An 18220-nucleotide genomic window follows, 5' to 3' on the forward strand; every position below is an offset into this window, starting at 1 on the left:
CAGAGGAAGGGAGTATAAGACACCCTAGTTACCTTAAACTATCTCACATCTAGGATCTGTCCCTCATCACAGGGAACCATTTGTCATTCTTCATCTTAATGTTCTCAATTAATGTTTATCAAAGCATAATTAACATCCCAAGACATATTGGATATGTGGCATTTTAATGCTTTGTACTGAAACTAAAAAACCTCTGATGAGAAATCTTCTGAAAATTCCAGTCAGATTTTCAGACTAAGGAGGTTTAAATAAGCTTCAGCTAAATGCCTAAACTAGATAAGCAAGTGAGTTTTTGGAGGGTCCCCTATGACTTGCATAAATATTAATACAATAGTGTCTGCACTGTAAAACACAACAAAGATTCTGAGGTATGTTTTCAAAATGGTTAAGGCCCGCTTTTCCTTATTTACTGGTCTGAGACAAACTACCCTTATATTTGTACCTAAACAGGTTCAAGGCAGAGTAACTATGCCTCAGACATCTGGATTGGTGCCTATAGTGATATTTACATATGTGGAAGTGTTCATATTAGACTGCTCAATGCACCTTTATTGCTGCAAAAAAGTCAAGTATGTCCCTTTGAAAATACCATTCTTTAAATTTTAGAAGCCTGCCTGAATGCATTTTTGGCTATAATATGCATACTTAAACATTTTTTCCTGAGAAAAAGCAATTCAGATATAGCTCAATTTTGTTTATGTCCTTTTAAGTACTGAAGAAAAATATGCTGAGAGTTGTGAATTTTAACATCAATTCTCTTGACTACAGTAAGCCTATTTTATTCTTCTTCATAGCATGTCAAAGCTTTTGAATTCATCTGTTATTTATGTTCTTTATGAAATATAGATTTTTCTGCAAACAAAATAACACCTGGCATCAGCTGTGTCCAGTGTAATATCCTGCATTTCTGGTCAATTAATCTTTAATGTACCATGGATAATGGTTTCTCTCAGCTTAAGATGCCGTCTTTTCATTTAGTCTGTGTCATTTCACTACCTACAAGGGGGGAAAGAAAGGTGCTTCTTTGGCAAAATGCAGACCATTTTTAATGCACCTGCAATATAATCACAAAGGAGAGTTAAAACGAATGTCTCTATTCTTTACTACATTCTATCAATCACAGTAGTTACAGGAAGTTGAGAATGGAGAAGCATTTGATTTTGTTGTACATCTTGCCTATACTGCAAAAGAAAAGCCAGAGTTGTTTGTTTTTTTATAATGCCATGAAAAATCTACACACATGGCCATATTACATTGCCAAGTAACATTTTATGAAAGGTTTTAATTTTTAGCCATGCAAACATTTATATTTTTTTCTCCTAAAAAGTACAGCATTTTTCCCAATATTCAGCAGTTTTGTGCATTTTAATTAGAATGCTACCTTTTTGCCTCTAGGTTTCTGCCACACTTTAGATATATTAGCCTAGATTCTATTCTGTGAACTAGATATTTAAACCTATGCAGCCAAAAAGTATTAATTTCTCCTCAAGAAAAGTATCCTCTAATTCTCTTAAAAGAGGGAATCATTTAAGTGCCATTTAGATGACTTAGAGTCAGAATAAGCCCTTGGACCTTGTGTATTCTACATGTATTATCTGAAAACTAAAAACAGAGCCAGACTGACACTGGTGAGACACAGGTTGTGTGTCAATATGATACAGTAAAATAATAAATACACCGAAAAAAAAAATTTAAACAGTATTTCAGTTTTTGTGAGTTGTAGTCCTCTTATCTCAGGTTAGGTTTTTAGTTAATTTCTTAATTGCATAGCAGTAACCCATAAATGCAATTCCCTCTTACATCACTGTGGGTATGTCTACACAAGATGCTTTACATGAGATTAGGCCTAATTACTGCACAGTAAGGGTCACCATCTACATGGGCAGATGCTTATTGAGCAGTAATTGGCTCTAATTGAGAGTAAATTTGCTACCTGCAAATGCAAGCAGCAAATTTACACAAGAATATTTCCTGTGCAGTAGCACATGTACAGACACCTGACTAGGAACAAATGTGTTCCCAGTCAGCTGGGTAGGAAGGGTGGGAGACTGCTACCTGCCCCTGGTCGCTGTCTGCTGCTGGGACAGGCTCCTCCACCAGAATCTGGGCAGGGACAATGTCCCCCAACCCTGGCAGCAGGGAGTTCCCACTCCGTGATTGCGGGCCCGAGACTGGGAGATCTTTCTCTCCCAATCCAATCCCCATGGTCGCAGGGCCCAGGCTAGGAAATCGTTTTCTCCCGGTGCCAGCTCCGTGGTCATGGGGCCAGTGCTGAGAGATTCTTCTCTCCAGCCTGAGCCCAATGGTCGCAGGACCCAGGTTGGAAGAAACTTAAGAATCTCCCAGCACTGGGTCTGCAACTGTGGGGCTGGGAGATTGGGGATCTCCCAGCCCAGGCCCCAGACTGCAGAGCTGGGGTTGAGAAATAAGAATCTCCCAGCACAGGTGCCCCCAGGGACAGGGAGCAATGTCCCAGCCCCTGTCAGGAGATAGCTGTCTCCTGGCCTAGAGCTCCCCTTGGCTGCTGCAGGGGCCCAGTGCAGGGCTGCAGGGAGTGGAAGCAGTCTGCTGCTAGGAGCAGCAAATCTGCTCCCCTGTTCTTGCACCTGTAGACACATGCCAAGGCGTGTTTACTCTAGAGTAAATTGCTCCCAGATTTGCATATGTAGATGTGCCCTGTTGTTCAAATAAATCAGTAGCATAATGTGGGGTTGGCAAGTGGGGCATGTACCCCAGATACCTCCTAACAGGAGGGGCAACAGAAGGATGGGAAGAGAGTGCCTCATTCTCCTATCCCATGCTCCACCTGTACCTGTAGGAAGCAGCCAGTACAGGCAATATATATCACAGCATGCAAGACATTCTTGGATTCATACATATGTATAGCAGCAGTGGAGTTTGCTGCTGCTGGGAGAAGAATCAACACCATTTTGTTGCCAAAATCAGAATTTATTTTTTTGCCCTCTGGATATGAGCTTCAACAGCAAAAATAGGGTAAAAATTTCTGCTCAACTGCAGTGAACTCCACTGCCACTCTAGATAACTATGATTCTCATAACACCTTACAGTTCTTGATGCATGCTGCTCAAGTGCTATGCACTGCCTTGTCTGGAAGCCTGAAGGTATGGGTGGGGGGGAAGGAAAGTAAGAGATGACTGCCCTGGATACATTGTCCAGACATTATGCTTCTGAAATAAATACATCCCTCTATCATGCACTGATTCTCCCAGTATTTTTTCTTTACTTTGATTTAGGAATAGGACCTACTGTACTGAGGAAACTTAAGACTATCACAGTCATGCTATGTTCCTAGGCTTCATTTATGTATTTGACTTAAGAAGGGAACTAGAGTGATAAGAAAACTAATCAAGGAACTATTTTGTTGAAAGAAACCATTTTAACTTGTGTTACAAAGAAGATATAATATATGGGTGACAAATGCCCTAGTATTTAAAAGTCCTGATGTAACAAAAGAAAGAAATAGCAAAAAAAGGACCTATTTCTGGTGCTTTTATAAATTAAGAACTCCAAGTTCTTTAAATTTAGAGGTTTTATACAAATAGATTTTGCTACTACATGACATTGGGCGTGTCTACACAAGATGCTTTACTGTACACTAGACTAATTTGCTGCACAGTAAAGTGTCACCGTCTACACCTGGATGGCAATTAGGGAGCAGTACACTACTTTACTGTGCCGCTGAACAGTCCCGTGGGAAACACATGATGTCTAGCCATGCAGTAAATTACTGCACTTAAACGCACATGTAGATGGTGACATAGTGATTAGTTTACTCTGGCTCAAACTGAGTTGCATATTCAGCTGCATTAATTACACGTGTAGATGTGCCTGATGGGCATGTCTACACATTGCCCTATGGTAATGTTGCTATGGCATTGTGCTTCAGTACTTCCTTTTGGAAGTACTAAAGCATGGCACAGTTACTGCCTGTACTGTACTGCACATGGTTAGATTTTGCCATTACACTGACAAAACAGTGTGCTAAAATGGGGTGCATGCTGCTATGACAACGTAGATGCTGTTCACATGTAGACCCACGTGATCACCACATCATTGTACCACACCATACAGTGATGTGGCATGTTGCTACATTGCCATAGAGTGACATGTAGATGCACCCATTGTATATCATTTTGATACTGTGTGCCATTTTCTTTTCTTTTCTCTTTTTTTTTTTGTTCAGTTTTTTTTTCTTTCGTGCTGGATTTACTTGTCATGGTAAAAATGGAAAGAGAATAGAACTTGGACAAGGAACATAAGACAGAGATGGAAATCATTTTGTTCCAACACGCAAGTAAATATAAAGTGAAGAAGAAACAAGGATTCTAATCACAGTGGATAATTCACCAAGAATCCAGGAGATCTTGCCAAGAAACCTAACCAGCATGTTCTATCTGTTTTTTCAAGGGCCAGCACCTATGACTGACTTACTAAGGAACATTGCCAGCTGAAGTTTTATGAAACGGAAAGGCAATCTCAAGTCATTTGAGAACATGCTTCCTTTTGCAGAAGTTGTCTTTACCCTTAATGAATATTCTGGGAGGAGGGGATGGACAAGAGGAAAACTGCCTTAGCATGTGTGATCTGAAGCAAATATTAGAAATACAGGTGAAACAGAAGAAAAGAGCAATGTGTTGACACAAGGTTTAGAATGTCAATTTATATCAGTTATTACCTGCATAACTTGAATGATTTCCAAAGGTATCTGAGCAGTTTGAACAGTGTTCTACATCATATAGAGTAGTTTACAGAAAGCTACTGGAATCATTTTAAAATATAAAGGGCCTAACAAAGCTTCCCTAAAGTAATTATACTGCATCAAAGTACTACACATATTAAAAATGTACTATTATATGTGCTCATGAAATCTGGTTAATTACTTTCTGGGGCCTAGTAGATTTGCAGTGGTTGCTTCTCAAGTTTACACTATAAGACGCCCCCAGTCTCCACTTCACCATGCTGGACTGCTTTGAAATAAAAATGAAAAAGTTAAATGTGAGGACTACTGCCAAATCCCATTTTGGACAGTTGTTTTGAGCTAAATTCTGTACTTGGATGCACACATGTGGGACTCCCACTACAACTATGGTATCAGCTTGCATGGAACCAAAGGCAACACAGAGCATAAGACTGGAAAAGACTTACTAGATCACCCAATTTGGTCCTGTGCTATTGCAAACAAATGCTATTGTACATTCCCATTCATAAACTGATGTTCATGCTTCACCTTAGAAGTAGAATTTTTTTTTTCTGGTTTCTTGCCTACTCTTATTTGATTGTCCCATGTTTGCTAGAAATCTCATTTATTCATGGCCAGTTTATGCCCATTTGTTCTTGTGCTAATATTGTTCTTTAGCTAAAAAGTTCTTTTCCATCCCCAGTGCTTAACTCCTGATGTATTTACAGACAGCAAACTCTACTCTCCTTTGTTTCACTCAGTTAAACAAGGCAAGCTCCCCTTCTCCCTCTCATAAGGCGAGGTCTCTATTCCTCTGATTAGTTTAGAAGCTATTCTTCTAAAGCATTCTAGTTTGATTTCATTTCCTTTGAGCATGCGTAAACAGAACTGTACCCAATACTGAAGACTCTATGAAGTTCTGGTGGACTCATACAATGACACTTACACTTCATTCTCTCCTAATACATATTAGATTCACATTTTCCCTTTTTCACTTACTTGCAACTGATAGTTCCCATCATTTGGAAATGTGTAATGACTCAACAGTTTTCAAAGGAAGCTTACCTATAATACTTATGAGCATGAGAAGGAGCTTTTAACTACCCTCCAAAGAAAGAAAAGGTAATGGCACTGGGCATAAGATAACACTTTCTGGTTTAACTAACTGTTGAAAACAGATATCTCTTTACAATTAATATGTAAATAGACCATTTCTTCCACTTAAAATATCAGGCATATGATTCTCTCTCTTGATTTTTACTAGGAGACTAAACAAACTATCAGGGCAATACGTAACTGTAACTTAAAAGAATCACAAGGGAATTTAGCTGGAATTCCTTGGCCTGTCTGGGGTTACATGTATTTCTGTGGGTAGGGGAAGCAGAAGCAGAGAAAAGCAAATCCCTTCTTATATTTTAACTTACATTTTATCAGTACATCTCTCTATATAGGAATGTCTGAACCTTGTAAAATTTAAGTAAAGCACCACACCCTCTGTATTAGAGGTATTTATTTGGAGATGCATTCTATTGAGAAAAGTAATGATCAGAAGAAAAGATTAGTATTATTAATGACAACTAACATGATTGACTGTGCTTTAAAAAAAATATGTAGCCTCTCTTTTTCTAGAGCCTTTGTTATTAAGATGCCTTCCCCCTTTAGATTCCTTTATGATTCCCAATATGAGATACAGCATCCAAGCAGATTTACTTCATTACCTAAAATATCAACATAATCAGACAACGTTAAGTAAGCATATAGAAGATATTAGTCTTCACTTGGTCTGAATAGACAATATCAAATGAAGGAAAAGATATTTTACAACTGGCAGGGCAAAGTCAAAACACAATTCTGTCTACACTACTGCCAACAAATTTTCATTTGTTTTTGATCTGATTTTAAAATGTTGTAAATGTCTGGATTGCTAGAAAAAAAAAAGGGATACATTTTACCAGTTCCTGCATGGATATGGACTGAGAGGGCAGAGAGCCTCCTTCATAAATGAAGTTTTGGAGTAATGTTTTAGCTGATAAGAGACTGGAAGAAGAATGCAATGTAATATGCATCTAAGTCTATCCCAGTCATGTAGCTGGTCCAATTAAAGATTATCACCCACAACAATCCTTGCTTCTTCCATAGATGAACTCATTTGTAAATCTGCAGCTTCGCCAGCCCAGTGGAAAGCATGTGTGGTATGTTTAGACCTCTTCCTGTTTCCCAATGTTTTTTTCTTCTTGTTTTTGAAGTTGAGATTACCATTTTAGTCCATTATAAATTAATGTACTTAAGTGGTAATTGTAGGATATGCACCAATCAGCAAAGCCTTTCACTTAAGCACTTTACAAGTATTTTGGTAACCTCCAAGATGGAGGGATATTTTCCAGCACCAAAGAAGTAAACAGAGATTTTCATTGACTTTGGCTGGAGTTGTATTAAGCCTAAGATGGAAAGCGAGTGCCGAAAATTGTCTGTTCATTAAAAGAGCAAAAGCCAGGGCTGAAAAATTATTCACTGTACTCTTATATATACACCTCATGACCTTCTTGTGGCATAGAAAGAAAAACTAAGGACCTCATGGTAATCACATGCTGTTTCTGAAATGAGCTTCCCCATTAACACAAAATGGGATAACAAACTGTTTCCATTAATTTATTGTATTGTCCTGTGATAATGAAAACTTAATGTTTAGATGGGAAAACAAAAGCACATAGTGAATGAAGATCAGATCTCAAATTGTGTGTGTGATTTCTCTAAATCAAGGCTGTCCAACTTCTAAGCAGCCAGAGGCTGCACCAATGGGAACCACATGTTGCAAGTGCTTCCTCCCTTCCAGCACCTTGCATGCAAGCAGCTGGGTGCCTCTCTATTTCTGAGGAGTGGACAGATCCCTGCTTCACCTTCAGCTGTCCATCCATGGGTTTCCCCACTTCACCATGACACACAGGTGCTCTGGGATGGAAGCTCCCCCAGCACCACAGGCTGCATTTCACTGCCCTGCCCCACTCCCTGGGACAGGTACATATAGTAGAAGCTGGAAGAAGGACAAGGAGCCCCAAGACCCTACTTGCTGCTGCAGCCAAAGCAATGAGGGCCGTAGCAGCTAGGTGGAAGCCTCAAGGCCACATGTTAACACCTTGCAAACTTCATGAATCCTATGGGGCTGCCAGTTAGACAACTCTGCTTTAAAAACTTTTCTTAGAAGATACAGATAGAATAGACTGTATGCAGGTTGTTAAGGAATACATGAAACCTTATTTTAAGAAACCCCTATGGGACTGGGAGAAAGGTTAATCAAAAGAGGGTGCTTGCTATTATATGGTTCAGGTCCTGCTGTTGGAAAGTTTGTTCTAAAAAGAGAGTGTTTGTTATAAACAAGGCACATTATAATGAAGTTTTATTGTGTGGCCCCCCTCTATGTTCAGTTATCGTGGTCATAAGAAATTACTTCTTGTAAACAGAAGAGAAACATTGAATACAAGGACAGCTTCATTACGCTGGATTTTATATGTGCAGCTATTTTGCTTATTGGCCTATCAGATTTTAGCTGACAAACATATTCATACAGCTCATTTCACAATTAATAAACACTCTCCAATTTAAGCAAAGTTGTTTTGTAGAAAGGATGAGAGATTTGAAAGGAGATAGAAACTTTTTCAACCCCAAATATTTCTGTTTATGATTTGACCTGGAAGCCACAAAGGCAATGGAAAGACTCCCATTGGTTTTAATGGGCTTTGGCTCCAGCTTATACTGAATCCTTATGTTTTCCTTAAATGGGAAAGGAACAGGAAAACTCGTACAAGTATTTGGAACAATGTTAAAATATAAGTGGAACACAAACACTTCACTGAAAAAGAGTCATGATGCTTACAAAAAGGAATTAATTGTTTTTCATAAAAGATATCTCCCAAAGCAGGCACCTCAAGCCAAAAGAGAAGGCTAAATATATGCAGTAGGGAAGTGTTTTTCATTTATTTTTTCATTTACAAGGGCCTTTACAAGAAAAGAAAGCCCACCAAACTTGTCATTCTATTTTTATTAAACAGAGTCACCCCAGCGTGCCTGAACTTTGCTGCATCCACTGTTTCCTGTTGGCAAAGTCAAGATCAGTATGAATACTGTCAGTATGCATGAAAACAGGATTCACGCTGCAGAAGCAATGTTTAGTTGACAGTTACCTCATTTATAATGATCCAGTGACAGTCAAAAGCAACCAAATTAGTTTCCACGACCTGAAATAGAGAACAAACCAGCTATCAGTCACCTTACTTATGAAAGCCTAAATAAATAAATAAATGAAGGCTTTTTGCAAATGACACACAAAAAAACCAAACAAACCGAAGCACATGTTCTGAAAGACTCATTATTCAGCTGAGACTACAGAACCTTTAGCAAAACGCTGCTGAAGCATTTATATTTTTGTTTGACTTGCTAATTAAACTCAGAAATATATTTCATTGAATGCATCAGAGAGAATAGGTTTCAGTTGACTGAGAAGAAAATGAAGGTACTTTTGCATTAACGCTTTATTTTGAGATGGAGCAAAAAACCCCCAAAAAGCAGAGAATCAACAGATTCAGACAGAACCCCAAGACACTTTAGACTGGTCAATTTTCTGAAATCTCCAAGACATGATGCTCTCTCCTTATTCACCTATCCTGGACATATATCTGAGCAGGAAATGGGGAGGTTCTTAGAATAATAATCTGATGTTCATATGAACATAGAATAGGAAAGGGTAAAATTGAATTGGATATGTGTCACAGAGGAAGTTGTCTAATTATAATGAATTGGTACTACTTTCGTTCTGCTCCTGTCAGTGGTTCCTGGTTGTCCTTCCCAATTCTACCCCTTGGTTCTTTATTTCCTGTTTTTTACATGATTCCAGAAGCAATGTGACATATTCAATATGCCATCTATCACTCAGACATGATCTTGCCTATCTCAATTCTGGTATGCTATTTTTTCCACATTATGGATAACAGTTCTTTGTGTCAGAAACAAAGAGGAAAATGAAGATGAGAGATTGGAGGGCTTCCGATGTTGCAAGATCAGGAGAAAGAGAGCTTCTGGTTCTGCTTTCCATAGAAAGGCTAGAAGTAGAGAGATGTCTTTTGTGGGAAAAGGCTGAAAAGAATCACAGACTTGGCTGAACACTTCTCCAGTAGTTCTACTGGATTTAGTAGAAGTCACATTGACACTGGTATAGTCCCTCAAAATCAGGACAATCCAAGAGAAAAAAAAAAACTAGTAAACCATGGATATTTGACTACCTCAACGTTACATAAATTAATAAAAAGTAAATAAATTAATAATGAATAAATTTGCACAAAACCACAAATCTAGAACTGGGGAAATTAATCACAGAGGAAAGAAGCCAAGGATAAGAATGCTGCTTTGTGAACACATAAAACAATAGTATGACATTTAAGTGAATGAAAGTCATAAGTGGCCTATTATTATTTGGACCAGTGCACAGTAATGGTATTTGGCTTTTAATGATAATTACCACAAATACTGGCAGCAAAGGATAATTGTAATTTATATGTCCAAAGGAGAATGGTAATTTATATGTCCAAAGGAGAAAGATGTAACTGGTTACTAAAGCTAAAAACAGTATAAAATACCTAGTGCCAGTAGTTTCATTAATAATTCAGAGGTATTGAAATTGGGGACATTGCGGTTTAAGAGGCTCTGTGTGTAAATAGACCTTATAGTAAGCATTCCCCACTACTGAAATGAAAATCTGGGAAAAAGAATAGCTATAATTCTTATGAATCTCTGAGTAAATGTAAACATTTGTAGTAGATTCCTGAATCCTGATCCAGCACTGAAGTTAGATTTATGTTCTCCATGTTAAGATAGAATATTTTGTCATGTTACTTAGACATTTTGTTGCATTCTACACATTAGCTTTTTTATGACATAAAGGGACACGATAAAATTGAACAATGAAGTAATATGAAGCAACACAACCTAAACTGCCCGGAAACTAAAACTCATGTGTCATTTTTGGGCATGTACTTTGTATCAAATCAGATGGTAGACAACCAATTCTAAGAAAAAAGTGAAGCTAGAAACGGGGAGAACAGTAATGTTTCCAGTGCCTGAAAACAAACATCATCCCTCCATATAACATTTCTGGTGTTGTCATGCTGTAGGAAGTTACATTTAGACTAAATTAAGGTGAGCAGGGATATGAAATATGTTTTTTCTATATTCCTGATTTCATCAAATTTAAACATTGTACCAATGAGTCATGTTGATATACATGAAATTCTCCTAGAGTTTCCAACTGAACCCAATCTCACCTGCTTGTTTTCTTGCCAGCTTTCCTGCCCAGTTTCTCAGCAGCCCACCTAGCAAGGGGCCAGGAAAACCCAACATTTTGTGGTCCTAAGAGCTTCTCTCAGGTGTTTTGGCAGCCTGCCTAGGATCCATCACTCTCTGGAGAATTTGCCCTCAGTGTCCAGTTCTGTTTCATGGATAATTTCTGCTACTATGCATTCCAAATCAGAATGAAACCGTAGTCCTAAATCTCCAAATCCTCTACAAAATGAATATACCGTATCTACTTGAATACAAGATGAGTTTTTTTAACCACTCAGTATGGGGTGAAAAGCCCCTCATCTTATGTTTGCATACAAGGAAACTTCATGAAGAACACTGTCTATCATTAAACTGCTGCCAAAAGCAGCATGTTCTCAGCAATAGAAACCAACTATAAAGCTGACTAAATGCAGCCATCACTGTTCATAACTATAAAATGCATGGCCCATGTTGGGTAAATATGCTGATGGGAATCTACCAAAAGGATAGATTAGTGCAGCCCATCTGGGTATGATATATGGTAGTGCCCATTAAGCATATTCCCCCTCAGCGCTGACATTTTCAAGTCATTGTAAGCATCTGCATTAAATACATTTTACTTCCTCTTCACTCCCCCAGATGAGCTGTGCCTTTCTTTGTCACTTTCAATAAGTTCTGCTTCTTCACCAGGGTCCCAAAGTGTTCATCCAGAATCCCTCTGTCTCTCTCCTCAGCCTGTTGCATATGATTAGTGTGGCCCCCACCCTCCATGAGGTGAAGCCAGACCGGGTTACCCTGTACCTCATCTGCATATAAATTTTTGGAGCATCCCAGGACTTATGGTTCCAGTCATGAGTGGGGGGCTAATTAGCACATGGATCCTTTGTGGGAGGAGAAGTATCTGGAGTATCACACATACTGAGGAGTGCTCAGCTGGGGAGTCACCATGGCTTGAAATCCTGTTGACTCTAGTGGGGCCCAGCCCAGTGAACCATAGGATAAATAATGAGCCTTTTTGCATTGGACTAATATTGTGGTGAGCATGTTTGTTATTACCCTGAAATAGAATAGTTTTCTGATAGCATACTGTTAGGTTAACAATAATTTGGATTATTCAGAAGTATTAGCTTTGCATCTGAATACAAGGCATGACCTGTGGCCTAGCAATGCTGCTGACCACAAGGCAGAATGATAGCTAAGCCTTTGCTTGTGTCAAGTAATTATTTTAACTGTGTTAAGCATTTTCTGAGTAAAATGCAGGAAGTGGATCTGTGTCTGTGTGCTGTAAAATCAGCTACAGCAAGGAACAAGATAAGACAAAGAAGCCATTGTTCTAAGTACAGTGATCGTGTCCTTAAGAAGTATCTACCACTGAAAGTTCTTGCTAACGTATCATAATGTTACTGTTACTTAACTTTTAGCTTTTAAAAAGTGCTAGTTCAGCTTAATAGAAATATGCTGTTACAAAGATTTGTAAAGCACCGCCCAAGTATTGCTTTTGTTAACCCTGTAGTCTTGCCTTGTTGTAAAAAGTATAAAAGATCGCCCCACCCTTGAGGCCTCTCTGCTGGCTTTATGGTCATTGCTCAAGCAAATAAACTGCAGTAAACTTTACCTGTGTTGTCTAGTCCCTATGCAGCTAGACAATGAACCCCAGGGAGTTTTCTCCCACCACAATATCATGCATAGTTTGTACTACATACAAGCAGGTGCCAAAGTGCTGCTTAAAATGTGCTTATGGAGTACCTGTGTTAAAACTTACAGCAGTTTCAAAAAAGGTAGCATGCACCAATTCTGAATGAACTAAGTCTATGGGTAGTCTATGCAAGTTACTACAGGTATGTTTAATTTCAAGGTCATTTTGTTCAAATCTGTTCCTCATTTCCATGTAAAAAATTAGAACAGGCTACCCAGAGGGGTTGTGAACCCTCTGTTCTTGGAGGTTTTTAAGCCCTGGCTAGACAAAATCTTGCTGGGATGATCTCGTTCAGGATGGTCTTGCTTTGAGCAGCGGGACTAGATGACCCTCCTGAGATCCAATCAAACCCTAATTTTCTATGATTCTATGTGGTCTGGGAGAGTAGGATCTGACAGTAAGAAGGGGGGAAGGAGTTGCAGGGAGGCAGAGAGTATGGGGCTACTTGACCCACACCAGATTTAAATTTTCTCTGATGTAACACTGTGGGGGAGAGAATTTAAGGCAAACCTTCCAACCATTAGATTCTATACCTGGAAAATTGTAACAAATTGATTAGTGATCCATATAGACAACCTAAGTATTGCAGGGGTCATCTATATTTAAGTAAATATGGTACCATTCTTGCCTAGATTTAAGTAAAACAGAAGAAAAGGAAGACTGCAGCTATGTCTAAGGCAACAAACATTTATGTTTTGGTCCAATTTACCTTCAATGTCAAATTTCACTCTGCATTATTTCATGTATTATATACAACCATGGGCATACCTAGGATTTTGAAAAGGGGGTGCAGGTGCTGTGGTGCATCACCACAAATGCAATACCACAGATTTTTCTCCAGTTAAAAATAATCTAGAAGCGTTATAACATGCTAGGGGTCTCAGGATTTATTCTTCAGTTTAGGATTGAAGTAAAAACAAATATAGCTTTATTGGCATGTATTTTAATGTGCTATAGCATATATTATGTATTAAAAACCAAAACAAACTAGGCAAAAAATAATCAGAAGATGTTTCATTAGTCTTGTAGTCATTTTATATTACATTCCCATCTCTTTCACATTCATAAAGCAACATTTATCCTTTCTGAACATCTTGACAGTGCATTCAATACTTCACTGAAAGTTATTTCCACAACCAAATTAATGTTCACCTGAGTTAACAATTTCACACCTGGATTAATGTTTTTAGCTAGAGTTCAAAACAGTCTTCAGGGCTGTGAAATAGGAACTACCTTACCAGGACTAGCTAAGAAACAGCAGAATTAAAGAAGAAAAGCTAATTTTATTAATGGAATACCGAGACTATTAAAAAAAGACAGAAGTCTTTAACACCCATAGAAAGAAGAGTTCAGAAGGAATCAGATACACTACAATGAGACATAACATCAATGGACACCCTCACTGCTGCCTGCTTCTGCCACTGCCAGGCAGTTGGTTTTAAACCTGGGGTGGATAAAGCAGCAAAAAGTCGGGGGGAGGAATACAATTGCACCTGTTCATTCCCCTCCCCCTCCTTGGATTGGCCCCTGTATACAGCCAGATTTTGAATCTTCAGTCAACTAAACACACGTTCAGTAGGTCAAGACTTTTGATTATTATTATTTTTTTAATTATATACCTATACAAATAAAACATTTATTTAGGGACTTTGGTCCCTACAAGTCACCACAAATATCTATGCTTCATAGTCATGTTCAATGAGCAATTCTGAATGTAACACAGGCCATTACAGCATGGATTTAAACCAGGGGTAGGCAAAATGGCAGATCTGGCCAGCAGTCAGACTCCATTTCCCAAAAGCCCCTGCCTGCATGGCTGGGACCAATCTCCATAGAGGAAGCATAGCAGGGGAGGGCAGGGGGCTGCTCCAGAGCCGCTGGGATCTTGTAGTGGGAGCAGCTTGGTTAGGGCCAGGACAGAGCCATGATCTGCAGTTTCCATGCTCCGGGCAGGGGCACACAGGCAGTGGATTGCAGGTCTGTCTTGGCTCCTTGCAGCTGTTACAGCGTGGTCCTGAGTCAGGTCAGAGCTGCGGTCTACTGCCCCTATGCCTCTGCCCAGAGCATGCAGGCTGTAGATCGCGGCTCTGCCTTGGCCCCAACCAAGCTGCCCCTGACACAAGATCCCAGTGGCTCCGTAGCAGCCCCCTCCCCTGCTCTCCTACACGCCCTGCCAGCGTGGCTGGGGCTGGTCTCCATGGCAACTGCAGCCTTGCGCTATCATAGTACAGCTGCAGCTGGGGTCTCCATGGAGGCAGGGACTGCTGGGAAATTGAATCCACTGCCAGCTGGACTATGCCTGCCCCTGATTTAAACAATACATCTACAACTTACTTTAGTTACATTTTGAGGAAAACTATTGCATGGGCACATGAACAAATTACTGGTTATATCCACACCACATGCTTACAGTGCGGTAGTTCGTTACCACTGAGCAGTAGTAATGCATGGCATGAACAATGATGTGATGCAACTGCGCAGTTCTAATGAGCTACTGTGCAGTAAGCATCACCTGGAAGCTGTGCAGGAATGGTACTGTGCAGTAACGCTGGTTACTGTGCAGTCATTGAGTACTTGGGTATGCAAGTACTCAATGACTGCTCTGTACAGTTAGCATCTTGTGTAGACATGGCCACTGAGAAGTAAATGAAGGCTGGCATGTGCAGTGCATCAGCTCTTCCTTGGTAACTGCTCATATTCATGTGCTTATTCCCTATCTGTGATCTCAGTGCTGAATTCTAATACCTAAAACAATTTAATCTGTAAAATAACAATCTTTTCCAGATAATCACATGCATGATTGATAAAATGAAGGGTGTCAGTCTTGTTACATATAAAGCTCTTGAATTGGAAGCTCAAGTTCTGGGCTTCTAAAATATGTCTAACGTTCATGGTCAACAAATTAATTACATGGCTTGGCACAAGCAGATAAACTTCATTCTTAGATCCTCAAGCTAATGCACTCAAAATTTCATGGCAGCAGTGGGTAGCAGCACATTCTTGGTGAATTGTCCTTGGCTTAGGAATTTACTTGCCTCCAAGATCTGTCAAAATTCAGATTTCAGCATCTTCACCTCTCTCAGGTGTTTTCCCACAGGTGAAGGTCAATGTGAGATGGGGTTGGGAACACAATGGAAAGGTTACCGCATTCCTCGCCTACTATTACCACTGGTGTTTATATCTTAATGACACATTTTGATTATTATGTTAATACATTTTTATAGCACACTGACAGAGGTTAAAGAGGGGTGGGGGAGAATTAATTAAATATTTTATTTGCCTCAATTCCTATTTTGGAGCTTAAAAGAATATGATGTTCAGTGCTTCATTTTCTCCAAGCCTGTAATGTTGTAATATGCACAGTCCAACATAGTCAGAGATCCTTTTGATCAGGAATTATGAAGCACAAGCTGCATTATTATATTAAAACAGTAAAAAGAAAAAAAAAAGTCCAAAGCCAGCACTAGCACAGCTTAGATCCAATTATCTGTCAGTAGCGCTGTCATTACTTGGACAAGACATGCCGTTACAGTCATGACATAATGTTTCACAATGTCCTTGTGTCTCTACTGAGTTTGCAGTTTTACTCATTTACAGAGTCCACTATATTTTCACTGCAGAAGCAGAAGAGCAAATGAAGTTAGGTTAATGAGCAAAACAGAACATTTTTAGTTCTACTTACATTAAACCTCAGTATCCAAGACTAAAAGCCAACATAATACCACCACAGAGACCAAGAAATAATGCATTTTTGGAATGGGTTTTATTACTTATAATGTGTTCAGAAAGTTAAAACATCTATTCAGTTTCTGAGGGTGGTCCACTAAGATAAGAATATAATTTCTATTTGGCTTAAATTAATATCTCTAGGCATATCCAGCGAGATGGTATTCTGTGCAACAGTGTAATGGAACATACAAAACAACATGTGCAATGGGATAGAGGGCAGTAATTAAAGAGGGATCTGGTATCTGGTAAATTAAAAGCAATAAAACATTTTGGTAAGGGGAATGAAAATGTTGGTGAATTTAATAACCCAAATCTCTAAGTACTGTGCAGGTTTGGATTTCATCTGCCCACACTGCCAGCTTTGTGACAGAAAGTAGCGCTCTGCACACTTAAAAGGAAAAGGACAGATTGGAAATTTCCATAGGAGGCAGAAAGCAGGTGATTGCATTGTTTATGCAGCTCACATCTTAGGCTAAAATTGAGCTAAACTATAGTATGCATTCAAAATGAGAGTTGGATAACATATGAAAAAGGAAATCCTTCACCAGTATTAAGCAGAACAAAATTAACCCTTTGCAGAACTCAAATGGACCCATGTAGGTACATGAAGAGAATCCAAATACATCTCTCATTCTAATAAAGACAAATAATATTACAAGTACCTAATGAAAATTAAGACTTGGAGGACTGGCTTGGAACTCCAAAATAATGAAAACTCAATACATTAATTACTCTGTATCAACAGAGAAAAATTCCGTGGGATTTCAGTTATTCTTATTGCACTGAAATATGAATTTTTTGTAAATTATATCTGCCTGCTGGTCATTAGCAACCAAACCGACATTAAACAAAGAACCTTGCACTAGTGAACTTGCAATTCTCCCTGACTTTGTGTACCTGGCATTCCATTGCCAAGTATTATGCAAAAGATACAGACATCTGGATCCAGATGTGCAAGCATGTGTGGTTTGTGGTGCTACAAATCTCTTTGCAGCACCACAAACCACAAGAGTTGCACATTAATCAGTGTGCAGCACTGTTAATTTGCAGTGCCGGGGCAAAATTTGCTATTGGGATTTCCCAGTAGCAAAACCACCCCACAAAAACAAAACAAAAAAACCCTCCACATGCTGCTCCCCAGCTGGCCGGGGTACAGAGTGCTTCAGCACAGGGGATGGCTAGCCCCTGGTGAGGCACCCTGCACCCCAGCCAGGTCCCAACCTGCAGCACGTGGAGCAGTGGGCAATGTGTCTTGCTGCAAAGCACATAGGCAGGGGTCTGCACTGCAGTGCAACGTAGCAGCACAAATTTGTGCCGCTAATATTTGTGCTGCTGCGCAGGCATGCCTTTGCTTGTGTGGACCCAGCCAATATGACCAATATGGCTACAGACTTCAAATATGACATTTCTTTTTCCCTTTCAGCATTGTTCCTTTATATCTAGTTAGTTAAGATATGGTGCCAATTTCTACAGCCATATCACAAAACTCTTCAATACCTAACAACAAAGCATCATGCTAGGAGACCAGTTTTGTACTTGACTTTAAAGAGCCAGATCCCCAGATGAGGTAAATCAGCATAACTCCACAGAAATCAATGGATCAAAAGCCAGGAGGATGCATGCCAAGGAAAGGAATCATTGTTATATACTGCTGAAACAATGACATGAGCCATTCAAACTGAAAGCCAATATCTGCGAAAGGACGAAGAGAAGAAGGAGAAACAGAAAGAACTCAGTTCTGCCATCCTTACTTATACTGAATGGTAGTTAAATGAGAAGTCCTGCTG

At 39.4% G+C, this 18220-nt stretch overlaps 1 protein-coding gene across 1 annotated transcript in view; it reads right to left on the reverse strand.

The window, feature by feature from the left end:
- Positions 1-18220, reverse strand: part of GRID2 (glutamate ionotropic receptor delta type subunit 2) — a 1378694-nt gene that overhangs the window by 457333 nt on the left and 903141 nt on the right. The window contains exon 5 of the mRNA XM_025199482.1: positions 8878-8931. Coding sequence (XP_025055267.1) covers positions 8878-8931 — 54 coding nt within the window. The remainder of the gene's footprint in view (positions 1-8877; positions 8932-18220) is intronic.

The sequence above is a fragment of the Alligator sinensis genome, unplaced genomic scaffold (assembly GCF_000455745.1).
Source record: "Alligator sinensis unplaced genomic scaffold, ASM45574v1 scaffold194_1, whole genome shotgun sequence".
Classification (NCBI taxonomy): Eukaryota; Metazoa; Chordata; order Crocodylia; family Alligatoridae; genus Alligator; species Alligator sinensis.